At 39.0% G+C, this 20681-nt stretch overlaps 1 protein-coding gene across 1 annotated transcript in view; it reads left to right on the top strand.

Annotated features, from left to right (window-relative positions):
• The window catches only part of MTAP (methylthioadenosine phosphorylase), a 32313-nt gene extending 13425 nt beyond the window's left edge, over positions 1-18888 (top strand). Inside the window, exons 4-8 of the mRNA XM_071424579.1 lie at positions 1539-1706; positions 6754-6856; positions 11557-11796; positions 12332-12454; positions 17982-18888. Coding sequence (XP_071280680.1) covers positions 1539-1706; positions 6754-6856; positions 11557-11796; positions 12332-12454; positions 17982-18020 — 673 coding nt within the window. The 3' untranslated portion in view covers positions 18021-18888. The remainder of the gene's footprint in view (positions 1-1538; positions 1707-6753; positions 6857-11556; positions 11797-12331; positions 12455-17981) is intronic.
• Positions 18889-20681: the final 1793 nt, after the last annotated feature.

Below are 20681 nucleotides of genomic sequence, written 5' to 3'. Positions count from 1 at the left end.
GCAGGAGCCTTAGGAGGTAAGAGACAAGGCTGTAGTGTGTGTCTAAAGCCCATCCTGCTCTGGAGACAAAGTACAGATAGGTCTGAAGGCTGTGCGAGAGATTGGGCTGGGGACTGGCACACTGTGACATAGCTCAGGCCAGGGGTGAAGACTGAGGCCTGAGCTTGGAGGCAGGAGCACCCAGGCTCACAGGCATCAGAAGTTTCTGTGGAGGCCCAGGGTGAGACTGGCCAGGGCACTTAGGACCCAGTGGTGCACTCAGGGCTCTGATTCTTTTCATTCCAGTGTTTTTCCATTAAAGCTGCTGACTGCTAACCATCTCTATGACACTTCTGTCTGTGGTTTTACTTTTCTTATCTTTCATGGACTTTGCTCATGTATTTTATTACACCTGGACAACATTTTTCTCATTTTCTCAAATGAACTGCTAAGTCAAGTTCTGATTGATGTACTGTTTCAAGCTAGACCTTGGATGACAGATGTCTGAACAACTTGGCTGTGGTTTACCTTCTCCCTGGGATTTATGACCATTCATATAGAAACCTCCTGAGTTTACTTTTAGGGCTAAGGTACCTGCAAATTTTTCTTTGTGTTTTGGCTTCTGAATCAGATTGGAAAAGAAAAGGCATATATATTCCATAAGAAGATTATGACAACAACTGCAATAAACAATAGATCTGTGTGCCTAGTAGCTTATCAGAAAGGCTAATGACAGCATGGGAATCCTGACTGACAGTGCTTGATCATGTTATGTGTAGTTCCTGAATGACCAAATTCTTAGGGCTTTTTGGCCTCTGAAAAAAATCAGTTGAGAAATTAAGTTCCTTCTTTTCTCTTACATGGTTGAAAATAGTTTTCTAATGTGTTTCATCATGTAAATTATGTGCTTCTGTAGCAAAGACAGAGATAGCACAAAAGCTTGTGCTTATAAGACCAAGTATTTCCTGTCTTGGTGAAAAAGAATACTGCAGCAGTGTGAAGTCATACTTTTAATTTATGAAAGCTGTCAGATCACTTAAAGATCAAAGAGAAAAATGTGATGATTCTACTGTTTTCTTTGGAAAGATGACAGATTAGAACACAGTGTTCTGTGATGTGCCACTCTTTCTGTAGGAAAATACAAGCAATGCTTCTGGGCAGAAAATTCATGGAGGTGCATATAAATCTTCCTTGTAGTGTTTGGAAAAGGGGTTTCAGAATCTATGGAACTGACTTAGAAGATTCAGAGAAAAATGCTCATTTTATTCTTGAGGCTGCTGAAATATATTTGAATTGTATTTTTAAGGTTATTTTCATTACAGTCTTGAACTTAAAGTTTTGCATTTAAAAAGAAAATGATATCACTGCTTCTTAAATTGAATTCCAGGAGAAGCTCAATACATTTAGGAAAACAAAATATAGCAGAAGTAGCAGAAATGGTCAGTTCCACTTCCAATATTGTTAGGGGAAATACGTTTCCTGAAAGTCTCCTTACTTGGAAGAAGGAAGGCAATTTGAGTCTGATTTATTTTACTCTCTTACTTCATGTATCTTTGCAGACATGGAAGGCATCATACAATTATGCCATCAAACGTCAATTACCGTGCCAATATCTGGGCATTGAAAGAGGAAAATTGTTCCCATGTATTAGTGACTACTGCCTGTGGCTCATTACGAGAGGAAATACAACCTGGTGATCTCGTCATAATTGACCAGTTCATTGACAGGTGAGTAAGAAGGAGGAAAAAGAGGAGAAATGGGGTTACACCATATAATAACATGTTCATCTTAAATTAAGTTTTTGTAAAATAAGATTATAGCCCCAGTTCTTCTGTCAAAAAGCAAGATTCATTCAAGAAAATATGATAGGAAATGGGAATGTGATTATAAGAAGTTCTGTTCTAACAGACACAGAAGTACTAGGCTTTGAAGAATGGCCATAAATGAGCTAAAGTGTAGCTCTGTGGGAAGACTGTTCAGAAGTAAAAGAAATATTCCATTGTCAGATGTGGGAGAGAAACATGAATAAAAGCACAGGCCATTCCAAGCTTTATGAAGAATCTGAAATGAGATGGAGTGGTACAAGAAAGCATAGTAGGAGTCAGCTAGGTAAATATATGTCATAATAGTGAAATCCTGCAGAAGAGAGATAAATGCAGCACAGTAGCAAAAACGAGGAGGTTGTTTTAAAACAAGAGTAGATGCTTACATATCTTATTTGTTAAGAAACATAAGGAAGTAAATTTTTTTCCAAAAGTCTCTGTACACCAGCTGGTCCTATCCTTCTTGATCATTGACTAGAAAAATTCAAGCAAAGCTAGGGGCAAAATAAAACTATATTTAAAGATCATCAGCAACACCAATAATTCAGAGATGTGGTTGCACATTTAAAAGGTAAATTTACTTTTAATACTTGGAGGAGTATTATATCTTGAAGTCTTATTTTGGAATTCCACATAGTTTGAAGTATTTAAAATGGCTTATGCAGCTTCATTGGGCATTTGTGGTGCTGCTGGTAGTATTTAATTGCCAACTGAACATGTAAGCCTAGATTGTTCCCCACTGCAGTGCTATTCAAATTTTGACTTACTAACTTTTTTTTTGCATGTGTAACTGAAATTCCTTTTTTCTTGTAAGAGTTGGTTTTAGGTACAGTGTATCTAAATTACTAAGTACCCTGGAGGGGCAAGCCCCATATAAAATGCTTCCTGTTACTAGAGTGAATTTATGGGTGAATATGAGCTCTATTGCTGACAATACTCTTTTTTTTTTTAGTATTGGTACTGATTTATGTAGGAAAGATGTTAAACAGACTTGGGGACATGGTTTGGATGCTTGTGAGTCAAGCACCAGTTATTTTGACTGCATTATCACCTGGCAGACTCCTGGGGAAGTGACAGGAGCCTCTATCTACCTTTGGTGAACCACACCTGGAGCCCACACTGTATCCAGGTATGGGCTCTACACTGCAATTTGGACATTGTAGAGAGAGCCCAACAGTGGACTATGAAGATGCTAAAGGACTGGAGCATCTCTCCTAAGAGGAGAGTGAAGTGAGGAAGTGGGACTTCCCACTGAGGAAGTGGGACTGTTCAGCCTGGAGAAGACTAGACTCAAGGTGAATATCATTGATGTGCAGAAATACCTGAAGGGAGGGTTCATAGAAGAAGCCAAGCTCTGTCCAGCAGCACCCAGGATCAGAGGCAGTAGGAACAGACTGAAACACAGGAGAGTCACTCTGAGCCTCAGTGAACGCTTTTTACTGAAGGTGACTGAGTACGGGCACAGGTTGCCCAGAGAGGTGGCAGTCTCTGTCCTTGGAGATACTCAAAGCCTCATGGACCTTCAGAGGCTACTTATACCCTCAGCTGTTCCGTTTTCATTTAGAGTTTATTCAGATGGTCACCGGTAGTAATAGTGTAGCCTATTTATGAACAGTGTTTTGTTTGGGCAAGTAAGTTTCTGTTTTGATGTAGGCAAGTGGAAACTTGTTCTGACTTGTTTAATGGCATCAGGAAACCAGAAAGCTTCTCAGAAAAGCATGTGAAAATGTTTCAATGTGGAAAATTATATGTAATATGAAATTTTAAATCATCCCCAACATGCAGTTTAATTCATAAAACTGATACATTGTAGTAGTCTGTCTCTTTTTACAGCTGAATTTCTATGTCAAGTCATTTTCTCATAAAGTTCTGTGCCAGGGAGTGTTAGACTACCAGGTCTTTGGAGATAGGGTCTGCATTTAGCCCTTCACAGCAGTCCAAGAGCGATTGCATTATATAAGTCACTATGCCAACAGTCCTACTGATTGGAAGATATTTTCATGGGACAGAATATTTTAGTTGTCCACCAAAGTCTGAAAATATGGAATTTTTCTGAAATACCTTCTAATGGAAGATCAGGGTCATGCAAACAATGTTAAAAGTCTTGGAAATGTGGTGCTCGTTAAATCTGCAAAAACAGTCAGTTATTTCTCTTAAAAGGTACTCTGGCTTCTATATAGTGGTTAACCCCTGCCAGGCAGTACATAGGAAAGAAGTCATGGTCTAGATGGCAAGGCTTTACTCAGGCCACTATTAAAACAGTGCCTTCTGGTGTCCAGGTACCTTTTAGTATCTGTCTCTCTCTATATATATTCTCAATAGGGAGAATTCCTATTCTCAATTCTCCTTATAGGTGTGAAGCAAAAAGAAGGAATAGTGAATAGAAATTGAAGAAGAGCTAGAACTCAGCAAAAAACTGTTGGCAGCTACTGTAATTTGCTCTCCTTGGGCGTGTGCACCGTGAAATTAATGACAGGATTGCAATATAAGAAGTTGTATAGGACTTCTGCCTAGCACAGATTTGATTTTCAGTATGAAACACTGAATAGGTGTAATTAGAACTGTATAAGATTTCCAAACTTTTGAGAGCCTAATTCTGCAGGTCATTACCTCACCTAGTGTTTGATTCCATATGTAGTCTCTGCTTCCTTTATACTTACTATTTTGTGTATTTAAACAATAAAATATACATTTTATTAAATAAATACAAAAGTACATCTATTGTGTTCTCCTTGCTTCCAAATCCAAAAATAAGCACTTGCTACCATAGGCTGCAAAAGTTGTTCTCTAAAAAGGTATTTTAAAAATATAGGATAATTTTTTTCCACCTTTGACTCCTGTTAGTTAATTGCAGCACTATTAGTCAACTGATGACATCAGCTAATTTAGGGCTTTAGAATAATTTCTGTTTGGTTTGCTGCTGATATCTGGTAGGAAGAGAAGTGCAAGACAGTAACTACTTACTTGAATGACTGAACTCGGGGAGATGCAGAAAAATGCTTCCTGTAACAGCTGTGAGTTTTATTGTTTCAGTTCTCTGTGTCACAAACACAACTACAATTACTGCAACATTGTCACACCTTGTAAGTTTTTTTGTAGAATTTTCTTTCAGTGTCCTTGAAGATGCAGAGCATACTGAGATTGCTTTTTATGCGCTTATGCCAGTCTGAATTCACATTTTGTTCTTTAATTACCAGTAGTTTGATAATTCAACCCTACTGGAAGAAGAATGAAGTTGATGATGGAAATGATAGAGGGCTCTTTGTCACAGATGGAAATGACTGATTTGTTCATTTGTTTGGGTGTATTTTGCTTCCTAGAATCAGTCACAGTCAGAATTGCCAGAAAATCCTGTGTTACTGTGATAAAACCAAAATGAAGGAGCAAAAGCCACCTTATTGTCAGATTAAAAGTGTAACTGTTGCTGCAGGTACAGGGGCATAATGGGGTTTAATTTCCAGGTGGTTTTAAACTACAACAGATGGAGAAGAGAAATTATGTAAGTGGAACACATGTGGTCTATTGATCAAAACATTTATAGGTCTTATTGTTGTTACTTAGTCCCGTGCAGCTTGTAAGAATGATGCTAAACATAGCTGGATTTCTTTATGAAGCCATGTAATGATGTTACTGTTCTCTTCAAAGAACACAGAGTATCTGAAAGTCAAATATTAATATTTCTGCATATGAAATCTTTCCTTGGGATTTTCTGATTGAAAGTGCCTGGCTAACAGCATCTGAAATACCATAATGCAGGAAATGGATTGTGGCTTTTACCATTTCCTCCAACTCTAAATAATTTATTAGCAGACAAAATAGAAAAGTGAGGAAAATTGCATATATTCTATTTGCAGCTTTTCAGTATCTCATAAAGGAAGAATTAATTTTAGTGTTTCAACTGATTTTAACAGCTGTACATTTTCCAGATGTTTTTAATTTGTCCGTTTCCTGTTTTATAATCTCATTCTTAAGAATTGGTGATTGGCAGTACTTTGCATTCTTAACGCATCCTATTGATGCATTTTTGATGCTTTTTTTTTTGTCCAAACCTACTTTTAACATATAAATTGTATTTAAAACCTTCTTTTAAATATTCCCTAGTAAATTTACTGGGGACCTGTAATAAAAAGTATTACCAGCAGATATTTGGCTATTGTCTTTATTTTCTGCTTAAAGCACAGTAGGGAAGAAGGGAGTGTCTGAGAAAATCATTCCAGATGGTTTGCACCATCCAGTTGGGTGGATTAGCTTGAGGCAGTGCTTTTGAGGGTAAAGTGGTAGTGGGTAGCAGTTCCATGTGTTCCAAAATGACATGCTGAATGGTAATTTTAATTTTTGACCATTTCAATCCATTGAAAGAAGAGAGAAAAAGGATTCTTTTACTTGGAAGCTGGCACTGCAGGAGTGTGTAATCTTTCTGAGAGCATGAGGTTCTCAGAACATCCTGTTCCAAGGTTTCTTCTAGTTGAATTCATACTTCCTTCATCCTAGAAGCTGTTTCTGTAAATTCCTATCCTTTGGAATGTAGGAATGCAGTGATACAAACAAGTTCTATTTTGACTGGCCTTGTGGTAGTTGAGATTTTATTTCTTCCTTTCTTAAAGATCACTTATAGGTTTTTCCAGAGGTTACATCCCTGATTAATAAATTAGCTGGTTGTTTTGCAGTAGAATCGCATCACAGTAGGGATGTTTATTAGGAACAAATCAGCGTTACACTGTCTTGGTTAACAAAAGATTTTCATAATGAATTGACAATGGACTAGTGGAGTAACAGTCTTATAGTCTCCAGCTCAATTCTCAAAGGTTTGTACAGAGGCAGAACAGGATCACAGGTGGTCATAATATCATCCTTTTTTTTCCTTCCACTCCTAGGGATGCTGTTTTTTGGTTTGTATCAATTTGTTGCTTTCTCTTTTTGTTTTCTCTAAGCAAGTTTTCTGCTTTTCTAGGACAACTAAAAGACATTGTACTTTATATGATGGCCAGCATTCCACTCTCTCAGGAGTATGTCATATTCCAATGGCTGAGCCTTTCTGCACCAAAACCAGAGAGGTTAGTGAATTTTGTAATAGTATTAAGAAATGTTGGTTTTATGGCACTTATTTGTGATGTATTAGTCTAATTGTGCATTCTTAGAATACAGAGGTAATATGCACCTCTTCATCCTGTTTCTCAGATACATCATGGTATTAAGGATGAATGTAACATTTAGAAAGCATGGGAAGTTAAAGATCTTGTGTCTGTCTTCCTAAGGCAATTGGCAACATATTTTCCTACAATCTTAATTACAGGACAAAAGATCTTTATTTTAATCAAGTAACCAGCCAAGAAAGCAATGAAGTAAACAAAGCAGTTAGAATTAGAAATTAGTTCCATTTTTTTTCTGAATAAAGCTGCACCTATGGTAGAGGCACTCTACATACTCAGATATTTAAACAAGTAGTGCTTTCACATTCACAAAAATAGCAGTATTAGCATTTGCACTTTTGTGTATTGTAGAGGTGGGTGGTGGTGAAGAGTCAAGGCTTAGGATGTTAAGCATTGAAACAAGCCAAATTTTATTTGCCATTTATTCTTAGCTGTTGCTCTCAGTTGCATCACTTTGAGATTTTCAGGCTTCTCGGATTACAGAGTGTGAAACACTTCTCTATTTTTCAGCACCTTATAAGCTTCTGGGAGGTGTGTGTCTGATTAAATGTCACCTTAGTGTATTCCTAAAGTTGAGGGAAAAGGAAGGTGAAGATTGAACTGCATATTTTGTGGTGTTGTGGAATGCTCTGATCAGTAGCTGCAAGGAGGTACATTCTTCAGAGGAACAGGAGTACTTACAGAATCAGTCATAGTCATCTAAGAGACCTGCTGTCTGCAATCAAGACAAAGCTAATTGTGAAGCAGGTGGCACAAATAACCAGAACATGTACAAACATTTGGACTACTGAGCCATTCTGCTTTTGTCACCAATTCACTTCAATGTCCTGTGCTATTTTTGTTAATTGGCCACAGTGGTTTAGACATATCCACATTGGGAATCAAGGTATTTTACAGTGACCTAAAGATATTCTAAGTCTCATGAAGAAACAAACCACTGCGTATTATACATGTGCATGCTTTTGCCCTTCTTTCAATAAGCAGCAAATTATGCAAAATACTTCGCATTTTTCTTGCAAAAAGAGCCTAGCTACATGCTCTTAGCAAAGATTAGTTGGTATTTAGTTGCTTTCTACTGCAAGCGTGATGTCACGTCACAGCAGATGCAAGGAGTTTATTGAGAAATGGATTAAAAAGTGTTATTACTTTGGTGATTGGCAGTACTTCACATTGTCCTTTTTTAAAAAAAAGCAAGCACTCATACATAACACATTTCCTGAGACTGCAGGAAGCAGTTTTCTTTCGGTTGTTAACTAGCTAGAGATGTTATTTGGGTTTTTCATTTTTTGAAAAGCCAGCAGAGAAATGTGCCTTTTCAAACTGAGAAAAAACATTTAGGTACTTCCCAGTCTCACATGTGATCATTATCTCGTTAGTTTGTGCATTCTAATCAGCCTGAGAGATGTTTTAAAGAACGTGTGGGTTTGAGCTCTTTGTGAGACTGAGGAGTATTTTCACTTCATTAGAAAATACCAGATAAAAGTGATTTAAATTTTTTCCTGAAACTGTGTCTGCAAATTGTTGAGATAATTTCAGCCCAGTTTATCCCAGTTCAAAGGAATTTCATAGATAAGTGCAATAATAAAAAAGCCAAAATCATGAATGTAACATATTTAAGGAATTTTGCAACAAAATATCTGAAACCTTCATATGTTGCATTTATGCAAATACAAAAAATTACCTGGTTTAGTTGGTTTATGCACTGTAAGTTAAATGAGAATCTAAATGGAGTTTTATCTTTTTCTCTCAGAAGTTTTGAATAATACAGGGTATCTTGGGTATTGCTGCTTTTAGAAACTGAGGCTCAGCACAACATCCTATAGGCAGTAAAGTTGCAACTTAGTAAAGAGTTTCAGAAAGGTACTGTGGCTCACCTGTGGTTATGTCATGTCAGCTGGTCAGTTGATTTATTAACAATGTAATTAACTGGCATTCTTCTAAACATATATTCAGAATTAATAGCATCAATAAACCTAAATATTAGGTGTGATTATTACTAGATCAACTTACAGCACAGAATGATTTACAGACTATTAAGGGATTGTAAAGGACCTTGAAGATTATCTAGCCCCAGCTACCACTGCCATGTGCAGGGGTACCTTCCGCTAGAACAAGTTGCTCAAGGCCTTATCCAACCACGCCTTGAACATTCCCAGTGTTGTGGCATCCACAGCCTCCTTGGGCAGCCTATCTCAGTGTCTCACCACTCTCACATTAAAAAATGTCTTCCTAAAATCTAACCTGATTTCCCCTCTTTCAACTTGTGGCTGTTACTCCTTGTCTTATCACTACAGTTCCTGACAAGGAGTCCCTCTCCACCTCCCTGTAGAACCCTTCAGATATTGGAAGGTTGCTATGAGGTTTCACTGAAGCCCTCTCTTCTCCAGGCCCAACTTTCTCAGCCTGTCTTCATAGGAAAGGTGTTCCACTGCTCCTACCAATTTCGAGGCCCTTCTCTGGATTTGTTCAAACAGTTCCAAGTCTTTCTTACAGTAAGGACCCCAGAGCTGGATGCAGTGTTCCAGTAGGGTCACCTACTGGAGCAGAGCAGAGGAGCAGAATCCTCTCCATCACCCTGCTGGCTACACTGCTCTTGATGCAACCCAGGATCCTATTGCCTTTCTGGTCTCAGAGTGCTCGTGGCTGGGTCATGTTGAGTTTTTCATCAGCCATCACCCTCAAGTCCTTCTCAGCAGGGCTGCTCTAAATCACTTCATCCAACCTGCAGGTGTGTCAGGTGTTGCCACCCAGGTACAGTGCAGACTTACCTGTTTACACACATCTGCAGTGACAGATGCAGGTGGTCCAGCTTTATTTTGTTGTGCTGCTCCACAAAATCACTGCTCCACACAATCCACTGATCCACATGCCAGGTACAAGGCACCCTACAGGGTCATGTAGCACCTTGAGCTCTTGCTGCTTGTTACATCTGTTTGTGTTGAGTGTAGGCTTCTCACAATGTTTTGCGGGGAAGCAACTCCACAGGGCATAAGTCATGACGCTAAGTTGCATCTAGTGGTGTCAGACTAGGTTTTTCACTGCTGCTGTGTTATGAAGGTCCCTCCTGGCCTACCACAATTTTTGGAAGTGCTTTTGCTTTCTTTTCTATCTTTTATTTTTTTGTTGATGGCCATTTTAAATAGATGGCATCATGGTTCCTTTCACTTTCCTACTCAGGACAGTGATTGGCATCCTAGTCCCATTTATCTAGGCAAGCATCCTCTTATTCCAACTATATCAACTGGCATTATCCAGGCTGATTACCAAGAGAGAAAGTCAGGATTGTTCTGCCATATATGAGGTTCTTGTTAGAACTAAAAAAGCTGATGGGAAGTTGTCTTGGTTTGAAAGACAGATGTCTACTAGGGAAGGCAGGAGCCTCCCTTGGAATGGAGAATGTAAACCCTTTCCCTCTGAATTATTATAATTTTGAAAATAAGGGGCTCTCAGGCAAAAAGAAATGGGAATAGGAATAACAGTTCATTACTGGTGTGTGTGATAAAGCAAACAAACAACAATGACTACAGCATTAACACGAACAGGGCCCAGTCCCGGCCTGCTCAGCCGCGGCGCTTTCCCTCTGCTGCAGTTCCGGGCTCGGCCGGCAGGGGCGCTGCTGCTCCCGGGGGCGGGGCGGGGGCGGTGCCTCCCCCGCGCCTGTAGGGGGCGCTGCGGCGATGGCGGCTCGGCCCGGACGGGCGGGGATGGGGGAGAGGCCTTGATCCACAAACCCCATGGCACCGATCCCGGGGCTCAGCGGGACTCTCGGGAGCATCGAGCCCACAGTAGAAGAAGCAGGACCGAGCTGGGCTCTGGCGGCAGCAGCGAATTGCCTTCCCGAAGCAGCAGTTCGAACCATCCTGCTCTGAAGCCACAGAGCAAAGTCACAGAGCAGGAGAGCTAGCAGCTGCCCCAGCCCTGCTTTACCTGCCCCACTCCCCTGAGCCTGACCAATTCTTTTGTTTTTCTTCAGTACTCTGTTTTTTCCTTAAGTACTCAGTCGTTACAGTTTCCTAGCAAATTATGGGGAAAATTCTGTAAGTAAAAAGGAGGAAAAGGAAGGAAACCTAACCCCCAACAGACTACATGCTATATGTCCAGTACACAGCTCAGCCACTGGAGTTGGAAAACGTGGTAATAATTTCTGTACAGATTCCCAGGGTACTCTTTGAAGTATGTGCTTGTAAAGTCTTACTTTCAAAATATAAATTTCTTACTATTGTTTTCACTGTCTCAGCTCCACCATGTGATAACGTAGTGCTCAGTGGAATGCTTTTACTTGCAGTTCTGCCTGCAATGTAGGCACAATCTAAATGTGCAAAAAATTCTGTTTCCCAGTCTTCTTGGTCTGCATTGAAAGAAGTAATCCAACTGATACTAATAAAATCAGATGAATTCAAGTTCATCCCTGTTGTTAGAGCTATTAATTTTTCTTGTTGGGTGAGTAAAACAAAACTTATCTTTGGTTTTGGACTGCTGTAGTCATATGAAGTATGACTACTCTGTATAAAGCTAACTTCTTTTCTGTGCAAGTTTGTGATGGAATGCAAAGGCAGTGCATGAAGGGAATTATTTCCTGTCTTCAACATTGGCATGTTTTGCAGGTTCTTATTGAGACTGCCAAGAAGCTGGGCCTCCAGTGTCACTCCAAGGGGACAATGATCACAATTGAAGGCCCACGTTTCAGCTCTCGAGCAGAAAGCTGTGTGTTTCGCAGCTGGGGAGCTGATGTTATCAACATGACTACAGTGCCTGAAGTGATTCTTGCAAAGGAAGCTGGAATGAGTTATGCTAGTATTGCCATGGCAACAGATTATGACTGCTGGAAGGAGCATGAAGAAGCTGTGAGTGAAACTTTTTCCCTCTGGTATTGCCCTGAGGAATTTGAATGAGAATGTGTAGGTTTTGATCAGAGATGACATTCTGTACTAAATCTGTTCTTAATTGTGTTAGAATCTCTGAGTTATTCTTGATGAATTATTGTGAAGGTAAAAATAGAGTCAGTTGCTGCTATTACATTCATTTTCATGAACCTGCCTCACTACTAGCAAATCTTTTGTTTCGTATAGTCTGAATCAGGGGATCTGTAAGTATGAAGCTCATGAATTCTGTGTGACTTGTCTTCTTTGTGACTGTGATTGGTCTGGTGATTTTACTTTTGCAGCTCTGTACAAAACAATCTGTATGCTTTAGTTCTCCAATTTGTTTGCAATACACAAGTATAAACCATAAACATACAGAGGAAAAAACATTTGCACTATCTAAAACGACTGATATTCTAAGACTTCACTTTTACATTTCTGAGTTAAATTTATTTGGGTGTTTAAAATGTGTCCCATCAAAATGGAGAGACACCACTCAGTTGTATTGTATTTCTAGGTTTCAGTGGATAAAGTTTTAAAGACGCTGAAAGGGAATGCAAATAAGGCTACAAGCATACTCCTTTCTGCCATACCTCAGATAGGCTCCATGGAATGGACCAGCACCCTGCACACTCTGAAAGTAAGTACACGATCAAGGCTGATGAGTACCAGGGACAGTGTATGTGCGTGCACAGGTGTATGTTACAGCATGTTTTTGTTTAAATCAAAATGTTTCAGAGTAAATGCTTCAAGAAATCAAATTCATTCAAGAAGGGCGGACAGATTCTACATGATTCTTGCAAGTTTTGTTGCCAAGATCTAGCTTCAGTTTTACAAGAAGTTTTGGAAAAGGTTAAAAAAAACAGATAGCTGTATATGGTTGATGAAGTGAGACATCAACCATAAGATATTCATAAGATACAAATAAATGAGATACACAGTAAGATACAAATATATGTGAGTATCCAAATGAAACCCTGATCTTGGATCCCTGCACAAAGAAACATCAACTGGAAGAGACTGAACCAAACCAAAAATACTATGCTCACTTTAATATGTAGAACTGGAAGAGTCTTAAAACATATGGGTAATAACCAATTTGGAATTACTAGAATTGTGTTCTCTGTAGGTTTTAAGTCCAAGGTACATGAAAAAAATACGGAAAAGAAAGAAATATATTTCAAAATATATTGGCAAGGGAGTTCTTAAGGAGAATATTGGCAAGGGAGTTCTTAAGGAGAATTTTTCTTAGACAAGGTTTACTTGTGTTTTTTATCATCTGTATTTCACAGGCATACTCCAGATTCATTTGTGGATATAACAAAGAGGGGGAAAACAATGGTAAAACAGTTGGAATGTCTATCCAGCTTCTCAGCGAGCTTTTTTTTTGGCTGGGTTGAGATAAGGACCAGGAGGGATTGTTCATCAAATACTGTCATGAACAAAACAGGCTCAGCTTAGACATATTAATTGAATATATTACTAAAAAAATCAGAGCAGGATAATTCCACCCCTGGCTTCTATGAATATTTAAGAATTGCTATCAAAATTACACTCAACATATAACACTTAGCTAGAACAAAAAACTACTAAACTAAACAGAAGAAAAAAAATCGCTACACTTAATCTAAGGTACAGTCATTACACAGAACCAAAAAGACAAATTACACAAAAAATCTACCCCTAGATTTTCACTACAATTACAATACAAATTTCCTACTATCATTCTACTTAATTTTGTGATTTAATACTTGTTTTGTCTGTTATTTCTCCCAGTTAATATCCTTATCTCAAAGTCCTCATGTTTGCCTGCATTCTCCACCAAAAATGTTGCGATTTTGACACTGGCCAAATGCCAGTGCACCCATGAAAAACCATTCACTCATGCTTCTCTGCTATAGTTGAGCAGAGGAGGGGGAAAGAAAAAGAAATTAAAAGGCTCGTGGGGTAAGATAAGGATTAGGAATAAACACTCTAAGGGCAAAACAGTCAAAACTTTAAAAGGTATAAAGAAAAATTTATTAACAGAATTAAAAGAGGTTAATGAGAACTAAAACCTTTAGAACACCTTTCTTCCCCTCCCCCAGCCCTTCTTTCCTTCCCACCAACAGCAAAGAGAGACAAAACATGGGGTTTTAGTTTTAGAGTTTGTCACCTCTAAAAATCTTCAGTTTGCTTAGGGAGGGGTCTCTTTTGCCATGCTACCCTGTAGACCCTTGCTATCAAAACCAGGCCATGCAAACCCAGTATGTCATATCAGTGATTCTCATCTCTAGTTTAGTCAATGTCATGAAGGGAAGGCATATTCAATAAAATGCACCTCAGCCACTTCTTAAGCATAAATGACCAGGTCAAGTAGAATTCTAACCCAAATTCTTGAAATTACTCTTGCCAATTCTTTAATGAAAAACCTACTTTTCTTTAGGAGTGCCTGAATTATCTTTATGAATCTTCCTCACCTGGTTATCTGAAACAGTTATTTTAATGTTCCCTCTGTACATATGAGAGAGGTAACTGACATTTTCCTTTACCTTTTGCATTCATTAGGAAGTTGTATCATTGGATGGATAAGGGAGGCACCAAAATCACTATTGCTTCTTCCCTCTAATCCACCAAAAACATTTTCAGAGAATAGGACTGCATTTTTTAATACAGATGCCTAACTATACAACAAACTCAAGAGTTTGAACAAATAATATAAAATGTGCTAGATATTCCTCAGGCACTTTTTTTTCATACTGGCATGAAAGGAAATGGTTTCCGAGTATATTATGCTGCTTAAGTACTGATGAATCTGCCTTGGTTTCTGGCAGGCATACTTCAGTGAGCAGTGTCCTCCTGTGTTCCTTTTCATGATTGTCTTGAATCTTCATTGGGAGTGAAAGAGACCTGGCACTACATTTGCAATATTCCCCTTTAATGAACACCAGCTGTTCTTTCAGTTCATTGTCAAGTACTTCTTCCAGCTCAGTCCCCTAAATACTGGAAGAAGAAAATGTGATGCACCAGAGGAAGGGTCACTTGGTCCTAGTGTTGCTTCTTAACTTTTTTCCTCTTAAATATCTACTTCCTCATATCAATGATGAATAATGAAATAGTTTCACTTACAATTCTTAGGTGTTTTTGTTCTTTGTAGACAGGTTTGAGTGATAGTGTACTGAGAAAGGCTCTGGAAGAGCTGGAAAGAGGCAGTGGGGATTGAAATTTTATATCAAGAAAGTAGGTGCCATGAGGATTTAAGACTTGAAAGAACAAGAACTCTGAAATAGTGAGAAATTCTGAAGCTCCAAAAGCTTTGGAGGCTTCCTTTAATTTTACATAGGAACATCAGGAAAGGCTACAAATGTTCCTGTTTGGGGAATTCAGTTGTGATAAAGCAGAGGAAGGATTGATGTTAACAAATGAGAGAGGCAATTTTGCAGGGAAGCAAAGAGAAAGATACATGTATGTGCCTCTGTACAAGTATGTAATTGAACCATAAAGAGTTTTTAAAATCTATCGTCTTGTATTGTACTTCAGTATATTTTATAGTGTGAGTTTTGAAGGCCAGATGATGGACTATTTCAACTGTTTTGGAGCTTTTTTCCTAGACCTTGAAGGCAGCAGCTCTTGCAGCACTGTGGAAATGTGTTAAAGAACACAGACAAGGAGCCAGCTGAGTAAGACTGCAGCTGGTACACTCCTTTCAGTGACAGAATATAGTCAAGCCATAGCTGTGCATATGAAGTGTGCAAATGTCTGGTTTAGCGTTGGGACGGCTTGTGAAACAGTAAAGCTCTACGTAGACACAGCTTTTCTCCTTCAAGATCTGTAATCTGTCTGCTTTGACAGGAAGAACTTCACCTGGCAGGAGAAAATGTGCTGTCAGTCTCTGCCCACCTTTATTTCTCTGTCTCCTTGTGTGGAAGTGTTAATCCCAGATCAGCACACACGCCAGTGGTGTCACCTCTGAATCTCACTGTAATTTCAAGGAGAGACTTTGGTGTTGAAACAAAATGTCCAAGGGCTGTTTTTTGGAAAAAGGATAGGCTGCTTGCCATCACTTCTCTTTACTGTATCATTTAATCTTTGATATGTCAGTGAGTGTAAGTGTACTTTGAAAGTCTAAGATGAATTTAGGCCAGTGTTTCATGGCTTTCTTGCTGTAAAGAGATACATTTCCAGTGTCAATTTAAACTCCTCACTCTTTCAGAACAGGTTATGTCACCTGCTGTTTATGTCAAGTGTCAGGAAACACAGATGATGCTTTTGATGACGGTGGTGCAAGTGATTTCTGGTTGGTGTCAAGGAAATTTCTGGATAGGCTGGTCAGTCATGGGTGATATACAGCTGGATATGCTGTTAACTGAGAAGAGTTGTTTAGTGAGGTGATAATTACTGACAGTTGTTGCTGTAATCTTCATGAAATTGTGGCATTCCAAATCCTATGACGAGCAAGTAACGCAATTAACAGTACAGGTTCAGGTGAGCAGGGTTGGAGTTCAGGTGACCATACTTGTTTTCTGAAGAGTCAAGGAGCTCCAGAATGTTGGCAGATCTTTAAGGGCAGCATTCTGATCCACAGAAAGACTTTGACTGAACAGGAAACAGCTCTAGTGCAGAAATTCAGCAATCAAGGATTGGCAGCAGAAACAAGCTGCAAAGAGAGAACCCAGATTGTAGTGAAGGTATGTTAGGGATGCTTTCAGGACAATGGGAGCTTGTCTGTGGTTGACAATTGATGTCTGTGGTTGACAAAGAGATGTCAAAGGCAGCAAGGACTGCAGCCAAAGCATTGATAACAAAAACTTATCATGTAAAACATGGGCTCATTGTCCATAAAGTAAGCGAATGGGTGGCAGCAAACAATTTCATTTGTTTCAAGACTTTTTTTTTAATCTTTGCTAAGAAAAGTATGAATTAAAAAAAAAAAAAGTGTCCCGTTGAAAAGAATTTTAGCTCATCATAACTGGGAATTGAGCTCTGTACCTTTATTACATTACAATAAGGATTAACCCCATGAGTGTCTGGAGAGAATCTGTACTATAATGGTAAAAGGAATTTCCTGTTAGAACTGGTTTTTTTTACAGTGTGTCTGTAAGAAGATCAGCTTGTGGTAAGGTGTCAGAGCTTTTGTGAGTGCTCCTTAGGTAAATTTCATTACTCTCTGGGGAAACCTGCTTGTACTACCTGCCTTTTTCTTGAACTTCTGTAGTAGCCTGTGAAAAATGTATTTGTCAGATCTCTGATACAAGGAATAGTGCTCTGTTTTGAGAGTTGTGGTAAGTGAATACTCTAGGATAGTTTAGATTGGGTAAGCTAACTGCAGATGTATTTCAATATACTTCATCAGGGAGTCACTTGGGCATTTATGTGATTTGACAGGTAACAAGTTGAAGGGCGTAAAGCTTAGTATTTTTTTCAGTAATTTTTTCTAGTCTATCTCAAACTGAAATGTACATTCCTAAGTTCTGTATTTAGAACTCTAATCTTGTAAATATCTTTGAGTAATTTTCTTCCTCAAAAAATATTCATCTGTGATACTGGTCAGTGAATGTATATGTGTGATCACAGTATATTGGCACAGGTGATTAAAGTGGTGGAGGAAAATTCATGAAGGCTTCACTTCAACTGTAGTTGCACTGGTCTACATGCAGGGGTACTTGCAGGGCCAAGAACTTCTCACAAAAGCTGAGATTAAAATGTTTCTTAGACCCTGCCCTTGAATGTGGCCCATGTCAAAGTTGCCTGTCCCTACATAACTTGAGTATTTCATTCACTCACAGTCAGTGCCATCTGGCTGGTTTCTGTTCTTGATAGCTGTACTTCAGAATTGATAAAACTCATGTAAAAGTCACAGAAAGCATGCTGCACAATTTTTCATTTGCAGTCTGTAAGCCCAAAGTTCATAAATTAGTGGTTTTGCAATATGGTTGTTCTTCTCCATATCAATAATCCTATCACATAGCTTTGCAAAAGTTGTAACGAAATCTCATTGTGTGTGTATGCCCTCCTTGTAATAATACTGACTTCTGTGGTGTTGGAAAAAGTTGGAGACACTATGCACATGAAAGGATTTACACATGTTTGTACCCAAATGGAAGCTACATAATCTACCTTTACAATGAAAAGTAATTCTCTCTGCATTGGCAAAAGAAGCACTTATCTCCTGTGACTTTGTATTTCAGACGACGGTGCAGTGTTCGGTTATCCTGCCAAAGCAGTAACAACCTGGATGAACCTTGAAGTTTCAGTGCTTTCAAGGAAGAGTGGATCACTTTCAAGCTTTCAGAGGTCATAATATCTTCAAAAATTGCTACAAGCTTAAAAGAATGGACTAAACATTGACCAATGATCATGTGTAAGGCTGCTGTTAAAATCTTTGTCGGTTTGATCACATATAAGATGGTTAAAATTAGATTTTGAGTATGTTTTCAACTATAAATAGCCCTACTGACAAACTGTATCTGACAGAGAAAAAAAGTCAGTATCCTCTATTCAGTGGTACCTTTTAACTGGTGATAGGAAGCAAAGTCTAAGTTATATTGTTGTTGCAGTTTCATAAAATAAGGTGTACGAAAGCAGATTCACAGGCTATTTGTTTTGCTGTTTCTACCTCCATCTTTTCCTTCAACAAGGCACATGATTACAATTCACTTCAGAAACATAACAGAAAAACTGAACAATTTCAAATTAAAATTATACTATTTTTATACATTATCCATATTTTTTATTCCAGTGATTTTTTTAAGCAGCGTATTTGTTTTGTGTGCTAGAAGACCTGTTTTAATAATTATGGTGGTTCTGTCACAGCAGCAGGTGTGTATTAGTGTTGGAGACCAAAGTAATGCCTAAACCAAATTTGTGCCTGAAGATGTACTTACATGACTTACAGAACTGTACAGAAAAGTACTTTGCTGGCAGTGTCCCAAACACACCCATTTTCTGCTTTATTGAACAGCAGTTTTAGTTCCTGTATTAAGTGATGAATGTGCTCGAGTGGTTTGAATGTATGCATTTTAATTTTTAATACAGTTTTATTTTAATAAAATAACCTGCTACTTCTTGTCTAGTAAATAAAACAAATGAAACATATACTTCTCCAAGATGTGTGGAAATCGGGGGGGGGGGGGGGGTATTTGCTTCTAGTCATTATGTATCACAATTATTTTTGCCATTCATTAAACAGGTTGGTGATGATACCTTGTAAACAACACTTTCAGAAAGACACTTTTTAGAAAATACTCTGCTGCTCAGAACTTTAGGTTCTAAGTCCCTGAACAGGGATTGCTGAGGCAGAAGTGGATCAGGGTGTAAGGAAAAGATCAGAAACATGAATGGTAAGGATCCTCATAGTACTGTAAAAAAAATATACTAATCCAAAGGAAAATAGAAGCAAGCAGGTACACAAGCATTTTAGCTTCCTTGTCTTTTTCTGTTAGACACCCGGTCTCCTGCTGTGAAATCCTTTAGATCTGGATGTATTCTTTCTAGCAAAACCAGTAGAGGTGCTTTTCAGGTACCGGGGAAAATAGTTTACCCAATTTTCTATTTCATGGTGTTTTTTTAAAAATTTGGATTGCAGGAGCCAGAGCTGGAACATACATTTCATTACCTTCCACTAAGCCAAATCATATATGTGGCCTTAAGAATGGTTTCCATTTTTATCTTTCTTCCATTGGCACCTCTGGTGGAATGGATCAGATCTATGTGTTCTAAAGAGAAAGTTTTTTTCTGAGTGTTCATTTCCAATCCCCTTGGGTTTCTCTTTTTGCACTTGGTAGTGACATATAATGGTAATTGTTATGCTATTTTTTTTGTTTATATACTGGGTACTTAGTGTCACAGGAGAGTGGCACAGAGCAGGTCCATAGGTAGTGGGTTCTGTTACACATTTCTGTTACGTATTCTTCATATGTGAAGCTGGGTGAGAGCATAGATAAGAATAGCTGCATCCAAAGAGTTACAGTCAATAGCTCAGTGTCCAAGTGGAAACCAGGAACAGGTGGTTTCCTTCGGAGGTCTGGGACCAGCACTGTGTAGTATTTTCATCAATTAAGTAAGAGAGTGAGATTGAGTTTGTGGAAGAAAAAAGCACCAAGCTAAGTGGTGAGTGAAGGAAGGAATGTCATCCAGAGGGACCTTGACAGCTCAAGGAGTGGGGCCCAAGTTCAACAAGGCCGAGCAGAAGGTGCTGCATTTGAGTTGAGGTGAAGGTGGTTGAGATCAGCCTAGTGGAGATGGACTTTGGTGTGCAAGTGGATGAAAAATTGAACATGGGCCAGCAATGTGCACTCACAGTTCAGAAGTCCAGCTGCATCCTGGGCTGCATCAAAAGCAGATTGAGGGAGGTGATTTTGCCCTTTACTCTCATGAGACCCTACCTGGAGTATTGCATCCAGTTTTGGGGTACTTTGTAAGAAAGATGTGTTGGAGCAAGTCCAGCAGAGCGCCACAAAGATGACCAGAGGGATGAAGCACCTCTCCAAAGAGGACAGGCTGGGAGAGTTGGAGTTTTTCAGACTGGAGGGGAAAAGGCTCTAGGGACATCTTAGTGTGGCCTTTCAGAACACAGAGGGGGCTTATGAGGAAGAGGGAGAGAGACATTTCACTGCAGGACAAAGAGCAACAGTTTTAAGTGGGTATTTTTAGATTGGATGTAAAAATAGTTGTTATGATGGGGCTGCTGAGACAATGAAACAAGTTGCTCAGAGAAGTTGTGGATGTCTTTAGAAGTATTCAGAATCAGATAGACAGAGTTCGGCCAAGACTAGTGGAAGGTGTTCCTGCCCATGGTGGGAGGATTGGGCAATATGTCATTGATGGTTTGGGCTGGAAGAGACCTTTCCATCATATTTACTTGCTCTGTCAACATAGGCTTGGTACCT

The sequence above is a fragment of the Agelaius tricolor genome, unplaced genomic scaffold, assembly GCF_023055355.1.
Source record: "Agelaius tricolor isolate 1412-34295 unplaced genomic scaffold, bAgeTri1.0.p SCAF_4, whole genome shotgun sequence".
Classification (NCBI taxonomy): Eukaryota; Metazoa; Chordata; class Aves; order Passeriformes; family Icteridae; genus Agelaius; species Agelaius tricolor.
The sequence above is the reverse complement of the archived record's forward strand: the minus strand, read 5'-3'. Positions and strand labels throughout refer to the sequence as shown.